This window comes from Dermacentor albipictus, chromosome 9, assembly GCF_038994185.2.
Source record: "Dermacentor albipictus isolate Rhodes 1998 colony chromosome 9, USDA_Dalb.pri_finalv2, whole genome shotgun sequence".
NCBI lineage: Eukaryota > Metazoa > Arthropoda > Arachnida > Ixodida > Ixodidae > Dermacentor > Dermacentor albipictus.
In genome coordinates, this window is record NC_091829.1 from 59,563,727 (window position 1) to 59,578,928 (window position 15,202).

A 15,202-nucleotide genomic window follows, 5' to 3' on the forward strand; every position below is an offset into this window, starting at 1 on the left:
GTTTAGCGTCTTCTAAGTAGCCGCCGTCGCAGAAATCGATTTGTAATCCACTCCAAGGCTAGTTTCGCTTTCTCCTTTAATATGTCTTCTCAGCCTTCTTTAATGCAGTTCTATCACGTTTCATCTCACCAGTAGAAGGCTTCTAATTCTGGCCGCTTTTGACATAAATATATCGAAGGGATTCTATTTGGCCAGTTCGGAGAGCCACACACAGGAAATGTAACTTTTTCTGTTGTTGTTGTAGAAATACAGCTCATGAAAAAACGGGAAAGTGTTGAGGCCACAATATGCTTAACTTCATTGGCTCCGTATTTTCGTCATCGTTGCACTGTTTTTCTGCAACGACTTTGTACAACTTGATGTAACGATCTGCGTTCAATTTGCATTCAGTACAGAAAATGCAATGAAAATGGTTTTGCGCGAGAGCTGTTGATCTGTCCAGCTCTGTGTGCTTCCGGCGTTGTCCAATTCCGCTTTGCCGTATGAAGCCGCGGACGATGCGGAAGCACGTGTACGCGGTTTGCGTCACTAGTGATGTTTGACACCCTCGAAAGCCTATCGTTTCGGGACGAATATTATTCGCGCCAAGCGTCCAGTTATGACGCCTGCAAAGCGTGCTGACAAAGGAGGCACCAGCGGTCTGAGATCGTCGCCTTTGTCTAAGCGTAGAAAGGAGTCCATCGTACTGCAAGTGAACAGCGAAGTTCTCTCAGATACAACTAAGGATAGGCTGAAAGCCGCCTTTGCGGAGAAAAAAGCCGGTCATTTCGGTAAGCTGGCCCTCGGCCTTACGGCTTTCACTGCAGCGTTAGATGAGCCGATGCTTACACAACTGCATCGCAGGAACAGCGGCTGAGCTGATCACGGATCCCTTCAATGTTTGCCTCCTGCACAACTTGCTAGAGGACAAAGGTAGCGTCGACAGCTTGAAAAACGAGCTGTTTGACATCGAGTTCCACACCAAGGACAACGACCTCTACAAGTTCCACCAGGTAAATTATTTTCGTAATTTCAAGTGGACCGCTTGACGCCCGTGCGTTTGCCGACATTGCGCTTTGGTTTCGGTTTGCAGTCGGATGACCTGCAAAACTTTGACACGCCGTACATACACGCTTTCAGGTAAAACATGCTCGTTCGTACGGCCGTTTCCCGCCGTGATATTGTCAGTGTCCAGCCGCTACTAAAAAGGCGTCGTTTGTGTTGGAAAACTCAGAAAATGCCTGGAGGAAACGCTGGCGCCATGGCTCCGTGATGTAACGGGAATTCCATTAGATGGCACCATCAGCCTAACCTGTTCCAAGTACTCTTACACAGGTAGGTGAAGAAGTTCTTGCCTGTAGATGGGCCACAAATGGTATGACAGTTGCTTTATGGCATTTTCCCACTTTTCCTTTTGTGCGTGCAGATGTGTTGCTGTGCCACGATGATGAGTTGGAAGGCCGACGGATAGCGTTCATCCTCTATCTGTCCCCTGGTTGGACTTCTGAAGATGGAGGGGCCTTGGACTTGTTTGACACTGACAGCAATGGGCAGCCAAGGGACATTGTTCGCTCAATATTACCCAGGTTTGTGGACAGCATGGGTTCGCCATTTCTTTGTACGTACCATATTCCAAGGTCAGACAATTCTGATTCCAAAACGAATATCTGGCAAGTAATATTGTCCCACAGTTGAGAAAACTTGTCATGCCTAAATAGCATTAAAGCGATGAAAGCACAACTTCGTTATATGTGTTTCCTACATATGCTTGTGATTGCTAGTGGCCACACAATTCAACAAGCAGACTTGTCTTCATCCGAACCCTAGTCCCTTGACAAAGGCACGGCCACGTGTCAAAACATTGGCTACAGGCTCGGACTTGCTTCGTTTGGCCAGCGTCAATCACTTAAAATCTTCCTGTGGCCTAGCTTAACGTCTTGACAGACAGTGAAACAAAAGGAGAGGGCACAGAGAGTGAGCAGACCACTGAACTTCCAACAATTTATTTTATTTTCAGAAAGCACTGTTATATATACATGTCAAAGCGAAGCACGACAGCCATGTGCGGAACGCAGTCTTTGAGAATCTGACTTTGTGAAACTGCACTTACAGATTCGGAAGTCTGTTATGGCATTCAGTTCTTAATCATGAGACATGAAAAAAAAGAAGAACTGTACCTTATCAACATTTAGCTGCTTTGCAGCTCTGAAGCACCTTTAGTAAGGGTTCAAGAGGCAGATTTATTAGTGTCACTAAAAGGTCTTGGTCAGACAGTTGTCTGATTGCCCCACATAAGAAGCTACGGAAAGAGGAAATTGGTCAAGGGACCAGTGCCTCAGAGTCGGAGAAACCCGCATCTTTGTTCTTTTGGATCTGCGTGAACTGTGTGTCATTGTGTACTGCAGGTTCAACAGCTTTGCCTTCTTTGAGGTCAGCCCAGTCTCGTTTCACCAAGTGGCGGAAGTGCTGAGTGAAGACAAAGTGAGGCTGTCTGTTGGTGGATGGTTCCACGGACCTCCCATTAGTAGGCCAGAGCCCTACATGGAGCCGCTGCTTGAGCGGCTGTCATGGTGCCACATTGAGGTACGCATTTCAGCTTTAAAATTATAGGCATAGGCTTTTACGTGCCAAAACCATGATGTGATTATGAGGCACGCTGTAATGGGGGACTCCGGAATAATTTGGACCACCTGGGGTTCCTCAACGTGCACTTAAATCCAAGTCCACAGGTGTTTTCACATTTCGCCTCCATCGAAAAACGGCCGCTGTAGCCAAAATTTGATCCCACAACCTCGTGCTCAGCAGCCCAACACCATAGCCACTAAGCAACCATGGCGGGTTGCATTTCAGTTTTAATGAGGAGGAATATTTATTTATGTTGTGTTAATAAATTACACTCCTGGAACAGCAATGTGTCCCCTCTTGCCATAAGAGCACACCTGCCAAGTCTTCTGAATTTTTCAAGAACTTTACAACTCTCAGCTCGTTCTATTATAATACATTTTAATGTTGCCTCAAGTTTTACAGAAGTTGAGTTCAATTTGGAAGCTGAAACTTTTGCTTGACTTATTGTGTGAACCAAGGTGTGGCCTAGATTGGACCCACAGGTACAAAACATTTTACGTGTAGATGAATTGCTGAGGTTCCACGGGTTCACAGTAATAATGTTGTGGGTACTGTTGATTCCTCATAGTGATGCTGAATGCAAATGAATATTCAGAAGGCCTGAACGGAGTTTCGGTTGAGGTATCAGATTATACTCTCGGAAGTCTGATTGCGAAAGGGCACCATGGGGTTACTACTTGCTTCGAGCTAGTTCACTCAGACGAGTTTTTGAAGCAGGCAAAATAAGCAACAGCAAAGTTTCTGAAGAAGTAAACGTTATCAGTGGTGCAACAGCTGTGCCAATTGGACCCAATTGTGCCAAGAAAGTCTTCTGTGCCATTCTGCTCCATAACAGCATGTTAGTAGAAAATTGGGCCAAGCCAGTGCCAAATAAGCATCAAGAACGAAAGCCTTGTTCTTTCCATGCTGCCTCGCCAGTAATAATGAAATGAAAACCTAAACCGTGATGTCATCGCCATTCTGCAGGTCAATGGAGTAGTCATAGCCACAGGGTATTGCTGATGCCATCGGTCCTCCGTTTGCTGTATTTGCTGTTTTGTTGCATTTCTTTGGAGGAGCTGTTTCAATGTACTGCTGCTGTGTGGTCATGTTGTTTGTTCCTTGTGTGCTGCAATTCTGTGTTCTACATGGTAGTTGCGCACGGCGGAGCTTGCTCAAGGAGGCTGTTGGATCTGAAAGAAGCCGCGGATAGGGTCTCGTCGCACATTGCACAGCGTAGTCGCTGACGGTGCCGCTTTAGAAGTACGTACCTTGTAATATGTGCACTCAACCGATGGCACATAACTTGGTATTAGTGGGGACCATCCTTGCAGCCCTGCACGATTAGAAAAGTAGGTCCTATGGTTTGAGTTGAACTGCATTCACCCGATCCAAGACAGTTATGCAAGAGAAATTTTGTACATCAGATGTAAAGAAACCTCTGTACCATAACTGTCAAGTCTTCACTGTAACTTCAATTTAGTCACACATGCCCTAAGGTGTGGTCTTTCTTCCACGTCCTTCTTCCACAATATATATATATATCTTTTTTTTTCTTGCTCGCTTGAGATGCAGTGAATGTGCAAATCCCTGTTGCAAGTTGAAATGGTTGACCAGCTTTATACCGTGATAGGAATAGAGGAAGCCAGTCATTAAAAATTAGTGAAGGTAGTTTGGTAATCTTTAAACCGAACGCAGTGTTGATGTGCATAAAGCCAGCTCCATTATGTTTATTAGCTATTCCAGTTAATATTAAAACCATATTGTGTGTATTTTTAACATACAACACTGCGCCAAAAGTATTTATTGTAGCACCATATGAGCTTTTAGCCTGCACCACCACTGATTATCTAAAAAACAATGATTTCATTGTCAGTCTATATTTTCTGTTTCAACTTGCTGCTGCTTGTCTGCTTCATCCAAAAGTTAATCGTTGTTAATGAACTGCCCATGTATCCCGCAAAAGGTTTGCACTTGGGCCCAGGGCATACATTAACATAATGTGCATGTGACCCCCCCCCCCTCTCCTAATGTTGTCCCCGGGGGATCTTTATGATTTGTAAAGTTCACAGGTTGACCAGAATGTGGTAGATGGCCTGGTGGGCTGGAAAAGAATTTGCCTCCTGCAAGTTAATGGAGCCGAGGTCATGCACGAGCAAAATGAGTAAATTCCTTAGCCATGATGTTAGGAGACAGTGAAACTTAAATTGGGAACAAAATAAAAGCCAGACTGGTGTGTTCCAAGCCGAGCATAATTGCCTGACCGAGGATGTCTGAATTTTATCGCCAGGAGGACCTGCTACGAGCCTGGATCAGCCCCACCTACCTGGCAGACAGTGTTGCCAAGCAGGTCCGAGAGCAGTTCAAGAGCAACTCGGAGATCCACCTCCAGGAATTCTTGCAGGCAAGAGATGCTTGAGTCACCCTTCACAATCACGCACCCATTGCATCCAGCCAAAGATTTTTTCTCTGGTCATAATGCGGTCATGCAGTCCAACTGCCCATAACAAGCTGTGAGACGCTATTTGTCGTAAATATATGTGTAGCAATTTTTTAACCCTGATATTAGTGAGAAAATATTTAGATTTTCTTCATTATATCTGATAATTTGTTATTTGCTCATGTCGTAATGTTGTGGTTTAACTGCACTGTATTTTGGCGCAAACACTAAGCATCTTTTGTGTGTGTGCTTTCTTTTTAGACTTAGAAATCCAATTTTTAAATATCTTATCTGGAAAACAGGGCAATTCTGTTCATGAAATTACTTGAAGAGACTGGTATTATGTAATTTGATGTAGTAGCTTAGCGCGAATAAAACCACGGACACAAGGAAGACAGACAAGGACAAGCGCTTGTCCTTGTCCGTCTTCCTTGTGTCCATGGTTTTATTCACGCTAAGCTACTGCTTCGAATATGGACGACCAACTAGCCCAACAGTCAACTCTTCTGGTATTATGTAAGTTCATACATAACTGCAGCAAGCAAGCTAATTAGCAAAATGTCCTTAACAAATTTGGAGGACGCTTAAGCATTGCCTTTAAGAGTGGAATGCGATAGCATTCAAAGATCCCTGACTGCTTCTCACGCTTTCCAGCAACTGCAGCTTATGTAACCGTAATGTTTACCGGGAAGTGCTTGTGGCGAACACTATGCACGAAGGTGGGCTTTCAGGTAGAAATGCGGCCTCTTGCGTGGGCCGCGATGCGGCAGAGGCAAGCGCCACCTGGAAGTGTTTAAAAGAAATGGGCACGCTGCTCCATGGACTCTGAGGTATTCATCCATCGGCGCGCACGAATGGCGGATGCCGTGGCCAGTCTATGAATGGTAGAAACGGTGGAAAAGGGGTTTGTTTGCGTTCTCGCGTAACGGAATGATGTTTTCTCGTATACTCAAATTACAATCCGACGCCATCATGTCTGTAGGTTGTGTGTAAGTTGTACTTTACAATTTTTATGCGTATTTTAGCTTGAGAAATAAAATTAGTTTAGTAACTTCTTTGCACCACATGGAGATTTTGCGTATGGGTGGTTTGAAAATTTTTCGCACGAATGGCGTCTGACGCTGGACGCTGATGCCAACACCAGATTTTCTGCGACACGGGGCCCTTAATGCTGTTGCATTAAAACTATGAAATCATTGTAGGGAACACATTGCAATTTATGAATTGAGGCGATGAGTTTTCAAGGCATGTAGACTTGGAATGAGCGTTAAAACTACCATCAATTTCGTAATAAGTGCACTCAAACTCGAGGCAAAACATATGCTTGTCTCACTGAACTTAACAAAGCGCTTTTTGTAGCGAAGCTGTCTATGTCTGCCTTCCGGAACATTGTGGCAGTGAACAGAAAACGCCTTGCGGCAAAGCCAACTTTCTCGTGAATGCTCTGTAGCTCTCAATCTAATGTAGGTATCTTCGAAAAAATTATACTGAAATGGGCCGCTAAAACAACTCTATCATTATGGCGAGCTTCATTTACTTTTCATAATTACATAGTTCACAGGGAAGTTCTATATAGTGTGGAATTCCCGTCCGCTGTCAGTACATGGGCTTCTGTGAGAGGGAAACGGACAGCCCCATGTTGATCTGCTGAAATAAAACTGTAGTCCTTACAAGTTTCATTCAGCTAACTAGGAAGCATGCTGAATTGCAAATTCCAAACAGACATGTTTTGTTTCGTGCACTCTTTTGGATTGTGCCCTGGTCAACGCATTTCGTCGCTTGCATCGAGGCTCGGTTTAACAGCCACCTGCGTCTAAACAGCAGTCCATTGCAACATCTGCATTTTTTAGAGCGGCATCGTAAAAGAGCCATTGGTGATGTATCACAGCATCCACAAGTCCTTCATCACTTGCATGACAAGATAAAGCTAAAATAAATAGAAAAGAGACAAGACAACAAATTATTGTATATTTATTTGTACTTTGCATAAATGACATATACATAATTAGGTGTATGGTTACATGCCAACATAATTTATAGCACCCTAGCAGCTTCGCTGGTCAACCACCTTCACAGGATGGAAGGTCTCCTCAATTTTTTTAAATGGCTCCTCCATCATCAGGTTTCATCCGTAATTATGATTATACACCGGCTGTCCCATTAAATGTTGCCAGGAATTAAAGCTTTAACGAACGCCCCTCACTGTTTATTGATAGATGTGGTTCACATTAGCAACAAGTTTTTTTTTTCGTTAGTTTAGCACTAATACTTATTTAATTATGTTTATTAGATACTTTTTGTTGAACTTCCTTAAATAGTAAGGTCTCAATGCAAAAGTTTTGGAGGATGTTTAGAAATGACCAATAACAGTGTTGACACAACCGAAGTCTTGCAGACTTTTTTTTTTTTTTTAACCATTGGAAAAGGAAAGCCCGTGAAATTTTGAAGATACGACATCACACTGTGCCCTGCTTTGGCTTTCCTGCCATCCTTAGTCCTCTGTTGGCCAAGCACTCTGAAATGCAAAACCTGTGTGGTGTGACGAATGACATCTCAAGTTATGTTCAGAGCACTGTTCCGAATTTAACAAAAGGTTTACATTATACTAGTCGTGCAGTTTTTTTCATTATTCTCGTTAAACCACTTGTGAAATTCGGTTGTGCTCACTGAACCATTGCAATGCCTTCAGGAAGACAAGTGCAAGGAACTGGAGGAGGCACTTTCTGACCCCACCATCTTCTGGAACCAGCAAGGCCCGCCCAATCGACGGTAAGAGTGTGTTGCCATTTTGCCAATCATACGTCCGTATTCAGTGCATGAGGTCAGGGGTTGTGTTCTTTCTGCTAACCTCTCGTTTCTCTTTCTTCACTTCGGTGTTCTGCGCCACAGTCGTGCCATGAGATTGAGGGTGTTCGAACAGCAAGCTTTTTCTAATCAAATCGAACACTTGATTGAGCAAAATGACCCCAAAATGTTGAATCGAATACCAGATACTTCTAATTTCTAAACAGTATGAAATGTAAGCAAAAAAAAAAATGGAACAAAGCAAAGGTTCTGTGGAACCTGCTTGGCAACAAAAAACTCATCTATGCTATTTGAAACATCTGATGCCATTATCAACTGGATTTCAGTTCAACTGAGAACCTTGCAAACGAGAAGAATAAAAATAAAGGTTATCATAGATCTGGTGCACTGTAGCGGTGATAGTAATGAAACAAAAAACAGCTCATCACCTTATGCACATAGTAGAGTGGAAGTCAAATTTGATGTAATGAACATAAATGTAAAAGATTATAGGATATAGGAAGTAAATAGATTATAGGAAATAAATATAAAACATTTCTCACCAGTATCAGCACGTAAGAAATATCTGTTTATGATAAATATTGGATGTAGTGAAGGTGTTTTTGTATCTGATGTAACTTCATTCGCTTGTATTGCTCTTTGAAGAAGCTATTTGCAATACAGAGCTGCCCATCATATTAAAGAAATCCAAGCATTGTGAGATTGGCCAAATGATAAATTGCTTTGCTTATAAGTAAGACAAAAAATTTATAGGCTGCTTGAGGTGGTCATGCTTACTTAAGGACTGCAAACGGTTGTTCATAAGTTATCTCATCTACATGGTTACTCAAGAACTGGAGCGCCTTCACGACCAGTTTATCCTGCAGCAGAATATTTGAAAGTGTCCCTGACTTGCTTAAGCCTTTGTCTCTGCAGACGGCAAGAACTGTTGTTGTCCCACATAGTACTCAAATGTAGTGCATATTCAACAACTTCAGGCAGTGAATTCTCTAATCGAATACGAACAAAATTTCATGGACTAACGTTTTATTCTTTTTTGAAATTTCTAAAAGTGGCACACCCCTGCACAAAAGAGTGTTAAACCATGTCAATGTCGCCAACATTATGCTATGCGTGCCTTGCTGTTTCCCTGGCTTTGTCTGCTGTCGTGCAGTGTTTTACCATCTTGGGGGGGCGCCCCCGTGTGGTTTTACAGGTGGATGTTGAAGTACCCCACACCAATGGCACCCGTGGTGGAAGAGTGCCTTCGGGTGTTCCGGTCAGAGGCCATGTTTCTGATCCTTTCGAACCTGACGGGCTTGAAGCTGCATCCACTGTCCGCTCTCGCGGATAGCAGCTCGAGTTCGGAGGACGAGGAAGGATCCGACAGTGCCAAGCAGCCCGACCGCAAGCCCTCGAGCTGTACGCAGGTCATCCGCAAGTGGAGCCACGGCATGTACACCCTGGCCCACGACCACGACCAGAGCTCGGACGAGTGTGCGCTTGACGTGGTTCTCTACCTCAACTGCAGAGGTGACTGGCGTCTCGTGTTGCGGAGCAACAGCCGAGAGGCGCAGGAGTGTTGTGTCGAATTCACCATCTCATCAGATTTGATTGGCTCACTCGGTGGCTGTGTGCCTTCTCTGATTGGCTGAAAACGCGAACATGGCGGAATTTGGGAATGTCCGCTATAGCTACCCCAAAAAGAATGCAAAAGAGAGTTTGGGAAGGTTGTTCTGGAGATCCATGACCTACTTGGTTCGTTCCTAGAACTACATCATGTGCCCAAGCTTTCTTGCCAAAAAAGTTACAATCTCTTTTTTATGCATCTCAGGCTGCATTCATAAAACTTCTCTTACACAATGGTTTCCCGATTGGCTGGCATTTGAGTGGTCACCACTCATAACAGCTATTAATGTAGTAATGAGACGATTGGCACAATGACACTTGAGAGAAACCAAAAGTGAAGTGCAAGAACTGGGGACAGACAGAGGGTACAATCCACAAGTTTTTTGGGCTTCACTTGCAGTATGTCATACCAAAAAGGCCGAATTTGTACCCTTCTCAACTTGGAGAAGTTTTTTGACTATGAGCCCTGCTTCAAGTGACCAGTGACCTTTTGTGTACATTTAAAGAACCTCGTTCATACATTTTCGAAAGATCTGTGAGAAAACACATACTAACCGGTAAAACGTACGATCTGAAGTAACAAAAAATTTGACAGATTCAACTATTGTTGACATCTACATAATGCGAAGCGTCGTGTGGATTGTTGCAGAATGAGACGCCGACCCGCGTCAAGCTGGCGGTGCTCCAGCTGCCCGAGACGCGTTTTGTTGTTTTCCTATTGCGTGGTGTGTTAAAGGACGACGGGAAAATGAAGCGAAATCAAGCTGGTGGGTGACGCCAGGTGCCTCCAGAGCGAAATGTTATGCCCACATCGCGCCGTTTACAGCAGGGAACGGCGGCGCATTTGGTTTATCGCCTACTAAATGCGGCAGAGTCACGTCTATCTAAATAAGGGAAAACTCTCGCATACTCGAACTCCTGGTACCATGTAGCAATCATATTGCAAAAATATGTCCCGCTCTCACGAACTGCCTTTCGGACAAACCTGAGCCGAACACCAAAGTCTGATGTGTTGCTAGCCATTGCCACGACGTGCACAGAGAAAATTGAGCCATTTAGCTTTGTGTGATGCATTAGGCTTAAAACAAATGCACTGCCTCTCCATGGAACCAGGGTAGAGTGCTGCACAAGCAGCGTTTTAGCATTCTGTCGGTGCGTTTCATGCTTCAACAGGTGAGCATATTGATTACACAGTAAAGAATTGGGCTTTTAAGGCATTCCACATTGCGAGCACATGACCAGGGCTAAATCCTGTCCCGTCATTTGATGGACACGTAGCCCACAGGGCACGCCATTGTGACTGTCGTTCTCTGCATTCCCAGCTCGAATTAGCCCCACTCGCTCGGTGATGTGTAGTTCCTGAGACAGCACTTCCAGAAATGCATGGGCCTTGGTGATTTGGTGCAGTTGCCAACAGATAATTTACACAGCTTCAAGGAAATTGCAAACACTTTACAGCATGTCACTTGAGGATTCAGACGTTGTCCCGCTCCGCCTGCATGTCCACATGCCAATTCGGCCACTAAGTTCACCGAGTTCAGCCGAAAATCGAGACTTTGATACACTTGTCCCGCTCCGCCTGCTTGACCACATGACAATTCGGCCACTAAGTTCACCGAGTTTAGCCGAAAATCGAGACTTTGATACATTGCCAGTGCCTCTTCGAAAGTGAAAGTACTGGTCCACCTAGTCACGTAGTCGATTAATTTGTACGCAACTCTACCTAAACCACTGCACAAGTCAATCGAAGCAGCTAAGTGTGCTACATTGTGAAGGGCTACATTTGCGGCCACTCTTTTTCTCTGGGAAGGCTTGGTAAGCCAGAAAATATGCAAAGATGAAAGGTAGATGGCGACACCGTCTTAAAGTTTAGGCACCAGCTTCCCGTGATATCATAGATGTTGACGACGTCCACTTGCACCCTGACACTTTTTTATTGGTAAAGATGGATAACACTGTATTCTATAAAAACCCAAGGACTGAACTTGGCAAGTTTCAAGAACTTTTACTGAGCCGCAACAGCCTAAATACGAAAAATATTCATTGAAATCTTTGACGTCACATTGACATCTCGGCACAAAATTGTAAAAATTAAACATTGATCCTCATTTTCTTATCAAATAACTTATTACACGAAACTTGTAAAAATAGAAGTGTAGAAGAATACTTTATCAGGCTAAACTCATTCATTGTTTCTATTTAGTGTCCCTTTAAAACCACTAAGCACTAAAACCAACAGCAGCTATTTATTCCCGTGTCAAGAAATAAAACGCTCAGTTCTTAGTGCGCCTACGTGGTTGTCCCATGTCATCTTCCTTTGTCCGTCGTTTTATTTGGTGCCTTCGTCGTACCAATCCCTTTAGAAGGAAAGGTGGGCCAGTGGCCGATGCTGGGTGAATTCAAGAGGTTCAAGTAGTGCTATGACAAGACAGATGTTCCAGCTAGAACTTGGAAACATTAATTTAACTTCCTCTGTTGATATACATGAAAGAATAACAAAGGAAGGCTTCATTTGAATGCTCACATTCACGTTCTTCCTAGGTGCAAGGTGTTATGACAATAAAATGTGCTGTTTAAAACAGGGTGTCGAACTAAACCCGAACAAAAACCATACCTGAACTGCAATCTTGCATGGAACTGAACCCGAAACATGCCTGAGCCCAAACCAAACCTGAACTGAAAGAATAATAACGGTTACCGGTTTGGCATAGAACGGTTCAAGCATATAAGGCGACAGTGGCTGCTCAATAGTTTGCACGATTGTTCAAATAACTACTTCTTCAAACGGTGCATCCTACTAGCACATTGTTATGACTCACGAGTCGCATTGTGCGAGAATAGGGATAGGCTATGGGTACGTGCTGGTAATTACGGCCGACTCGGCATAGACACTTGCACTTCTGAAGTCAGCCATGCCTGCTGTTTCAGGGGCTCCACAGAATCTCTTATTTCTTAAGTTAGGTTAGGTTAGGTGGCTTCGTAGGCTTTCAACACGTGTGCATGTACTGCAAAAGCTTTGCAGAAGATTAGAGGTTAGGTTGGATTAGACGGCTTTGTAGGTTCTCAACATGTCCGCATGTGCTCCAAAGACTTTGTAAATGGCTGTTACAGGTTAGGTTAGGCGTGTTGATACAGCACCTTGCAGAAAAGCTTGTGCTGTGGGATTATGATATGTGTTCGCAATTGAAACTTCGCCATTAGTTCAAACACCTTTTGACTACGCCATTTTTATGGAAAATTTCGCATGCCAATGAGTTCTCCTAAAGAAATTAGTGCTCTGGGGGAGCCGAGGACGCCAGGTATATGCTAGAAATTTAAAAGAGGGCAATGCTGCATTTGTGACAATATAAGTAGCTGATTATGGGATGAGATGTAATTATAAGTGCATGTAATGCTTGTTTTCTGTTGCTGTTGTCACTGCTCCCTTGTCAGTAGTTTACATGTGGCTGGCTAGTCATCCTGGCTGATCATCTATGGTTGTTAGCAATACCTGTGTCACATGGGGCACCTTTGATTGCAATTGGCTCCTTTACGCAAACTGCAGAGGGGAGCCGACCAAAATTGAGAAATTCAATCCCAACTGGGCTCGGTTGCAATCAAAAGTGCCCTCACAGCCTTCGTCTGTGGTAAACACATCCTCTTTGTGACATGTCTATAGTAATGGTTCCTTTTCTTTATCTGCTTCTTTCAGAGTGGAAACCAGAATATGGTGGTTTTACAACGTACATAGTGAAAGGCGAAGACGAAGACGTAAGTTTGTGAAGTATATTACGATATTAATAATATACCAATATTGTCTTATATTTATTGTTACTACAGCTAAACCTCGATATAATGAAGTATTTAACTTTTTGTCCATAGAACACCATGTATTTATAACCTCAATATAACCAAGTGTGTTTATACACGATTTCAACAAATGAAATTTTACTGCCACTGGGAACATATACCGAGACAATAAATGGAAACTTCCGTGGGTGCAGATTGTCGGATAGTTGAATTGCAAGCAGTTGATTGCACATGGTTCGGCCGCCGAAGCAGAGCAGCGTCATGTTTTGTATAAAGTCCAAGTGCGATAAGATGTTAGCCCGCTCTGTGCACTGTATGGTTTGGGTACTAGAGAAAGTATGCAAGGGTGAGCCAAGAAAGATGGAAGGATAGTGGCTTGATGAGCGCTGTCTTCCCGTGCGAGCAAAGGGAAAGGGGATGGGAGCCAGCTCAGTAATACGGTCAAGCGAGCACGAGGGAGAAGTGGGGGAGGGCAGGTTGGCGTGTGTCTCCCTTTTTTATCACAACCGTGGCCGAGTGCATATGCAGTTTGTACGCCCTGTCTTTAGAGGTAATCTGCCATGTGTGCATGCCGGGATGGCTTGGCATCATATGCGCCGTCTTCCCGCTTGTTTAGTGCTGGAGGTTGCGTAATCTCAACTTTCGAAGGCACGTTGCAGTGAGAGGCAGAATAAGCATTCACTCCCCCACTGTCGGCACTGTTCATGATAGGGTCATCCCACTGCAGGCGAGATCAGCAGCAGGGGTGGAGTGTATGCGAAAGTGTGGCTGGCTTTGCTTCGTACTGCCAATGTGAACACGTCGCCGACGTGGCATAAAATCATATATTTTGTCGCCGACTCTGAGATTCCACAAAACGAAGTTTTTTCTCATTGATGTTAACCTTCTTTAGGTTGCCTGATAATTCAGAAAATTTTACGGCCTCTTCCATGTAAGAAAAATCCATTGTCGACTGCACTTGTCTGCATAAAAGGTAGAATTTTAATATAACAGAAGAAATTACTGATTTTAACAAATTAGTTATATCAAGGTTTAACTGTATTGCTTTGACAATGCACTAAAACATAGCTTTGCTCTGTACTATGCTCACAGAGTTGGTGGCACCGTCTTTTGGTGTGGAGCTTAACCATGGAGGACACACGGCTATTTTTGCTATGACTAACCATATTCTACTTAGCTGCTAGCATAGGGAGTAGCCAGCAAGATAATTGTTAACGTCTAGTTTCCTTTGTTTTCATTTTTCTTTCCCCAACGAGAACACCCACATAATAAGAACACTTGTGACGCTTTGTGCAAGCTTGAGGTCTGGGTTCGACTCCTGGACACAGCACTCGCATTTATATGAGCGTGGAACTCAAAGGCGCTTGCGTACTGTGCATTGGCTGCATGATTAACCCCAGGTGGTCGAAATTATCCAGAGTCCCCCGCAACGGCATGCCTATAATCATATTGCTACATGCTTTTTGGCTCCTCTTTCCATGGAATTCAATTTCGCCGATGCATTATGCTCAGGTAAAGTGTCGCAAGAGACTGCTACCAGTGTTGTTGCCACAGTCTTCGGTATTTCGCAAATGTTTACGTTCAAGCTAAAACTCTTAATAAGGGCAACGGAGGGTCTCGATTTTTTATTACGAGCACATGAAGCCAACGGACCTCTTTGTCTGTGCACCACTGACATGAACACATACGTGAGCGGTGCATCTGCTTGGTAGGATCGTGTTAAAATGACAGAAAATTGTGAATTCTGCGTAGTTTATCATCCACTGTATGTTGCTTATTTACGCAGGTGTTGACCCTGAATCCATGCCCCAACTCTCTGGCGTTGGTGTACAGGGACAAAGGACTCCTGCAGTTTGTGAAGCACGTCAACCATGAAGTGACCAAGCTGCCCAAGGAAGACCAGTGCTTTCACGACATGAAGTTTGTTTATTACGAATGATGTAATAAATTGCATTTGTTGTTGCACTCGCGATTCAC

The 15,202-nt window shown here is 43.9% G+C and overlaps 1 protein-coding gene across 1 annotated transcript; it reads left to right on the forward strand.

Moving 5' to 3' along the window:
• Nucleotides 1-153: 153 nt before the first annotated feature.
• Nucleotides 154-15,190, forward strand: sud1 (Prolyl 3-hydroxylase sud1). The gene is made up of 11 exons (XM_070526006.1): nucleotides 154-770; nucleotides 844-992; nucleotides 1,073-1,119; nucleotides 1,214-1,314; nucleotides 1,406-1,565; nucleotides 2,385-2,562; nucleotides 4,874-4,987; nucleotides 7,713-7,792; nucleotides 9,024-9,340; nucleotides 13,128-13,186; nucleotides 15,012-15,190. The coding sequence occupies exons 1-11, from the start codon at nucleotides 599-601 to the stop codon at nucleotides 15,162-15,164; spliced, it is 1,530 nt and encodes a 509-aa protein (XP_070382107.1). The 5' UTR covers nucleotides 154-598; the 3' UTR covers nucleotides 15,165-15,190.
• The last annotated feature ends 12 nt before the right edge of the window (nucleotides 15,191-15,202 follow it).

What these genes read in the sequence shown, in the direction of transcription:
- sud1 (XM_070526006.1), top strand. Translation starts at nt 599, where the DNA reads ATGACGCCTGCAAAGCGTGCTGACAAAGGAGGCACCAGCGGTCTGAGA. An exon ending in TTCCAAGTACTCTTACACAG is followed by an intron (nt 1,315 to 1,405) that starts GTAGGTGAAGAA and finishes TTGTGCGTGCAG; the next exon opens with ATGTGTTGCTGTGCCACGAT. An exon ending in TCTCTACCTCAACTGCAGAG is followed by an intron (nt 9,341 to 13,127) that starts GTGACTGGCGTC and finishes TGCTTCTTTCAG; the next exon opens with AGTGGAAACCAGAATATGGT.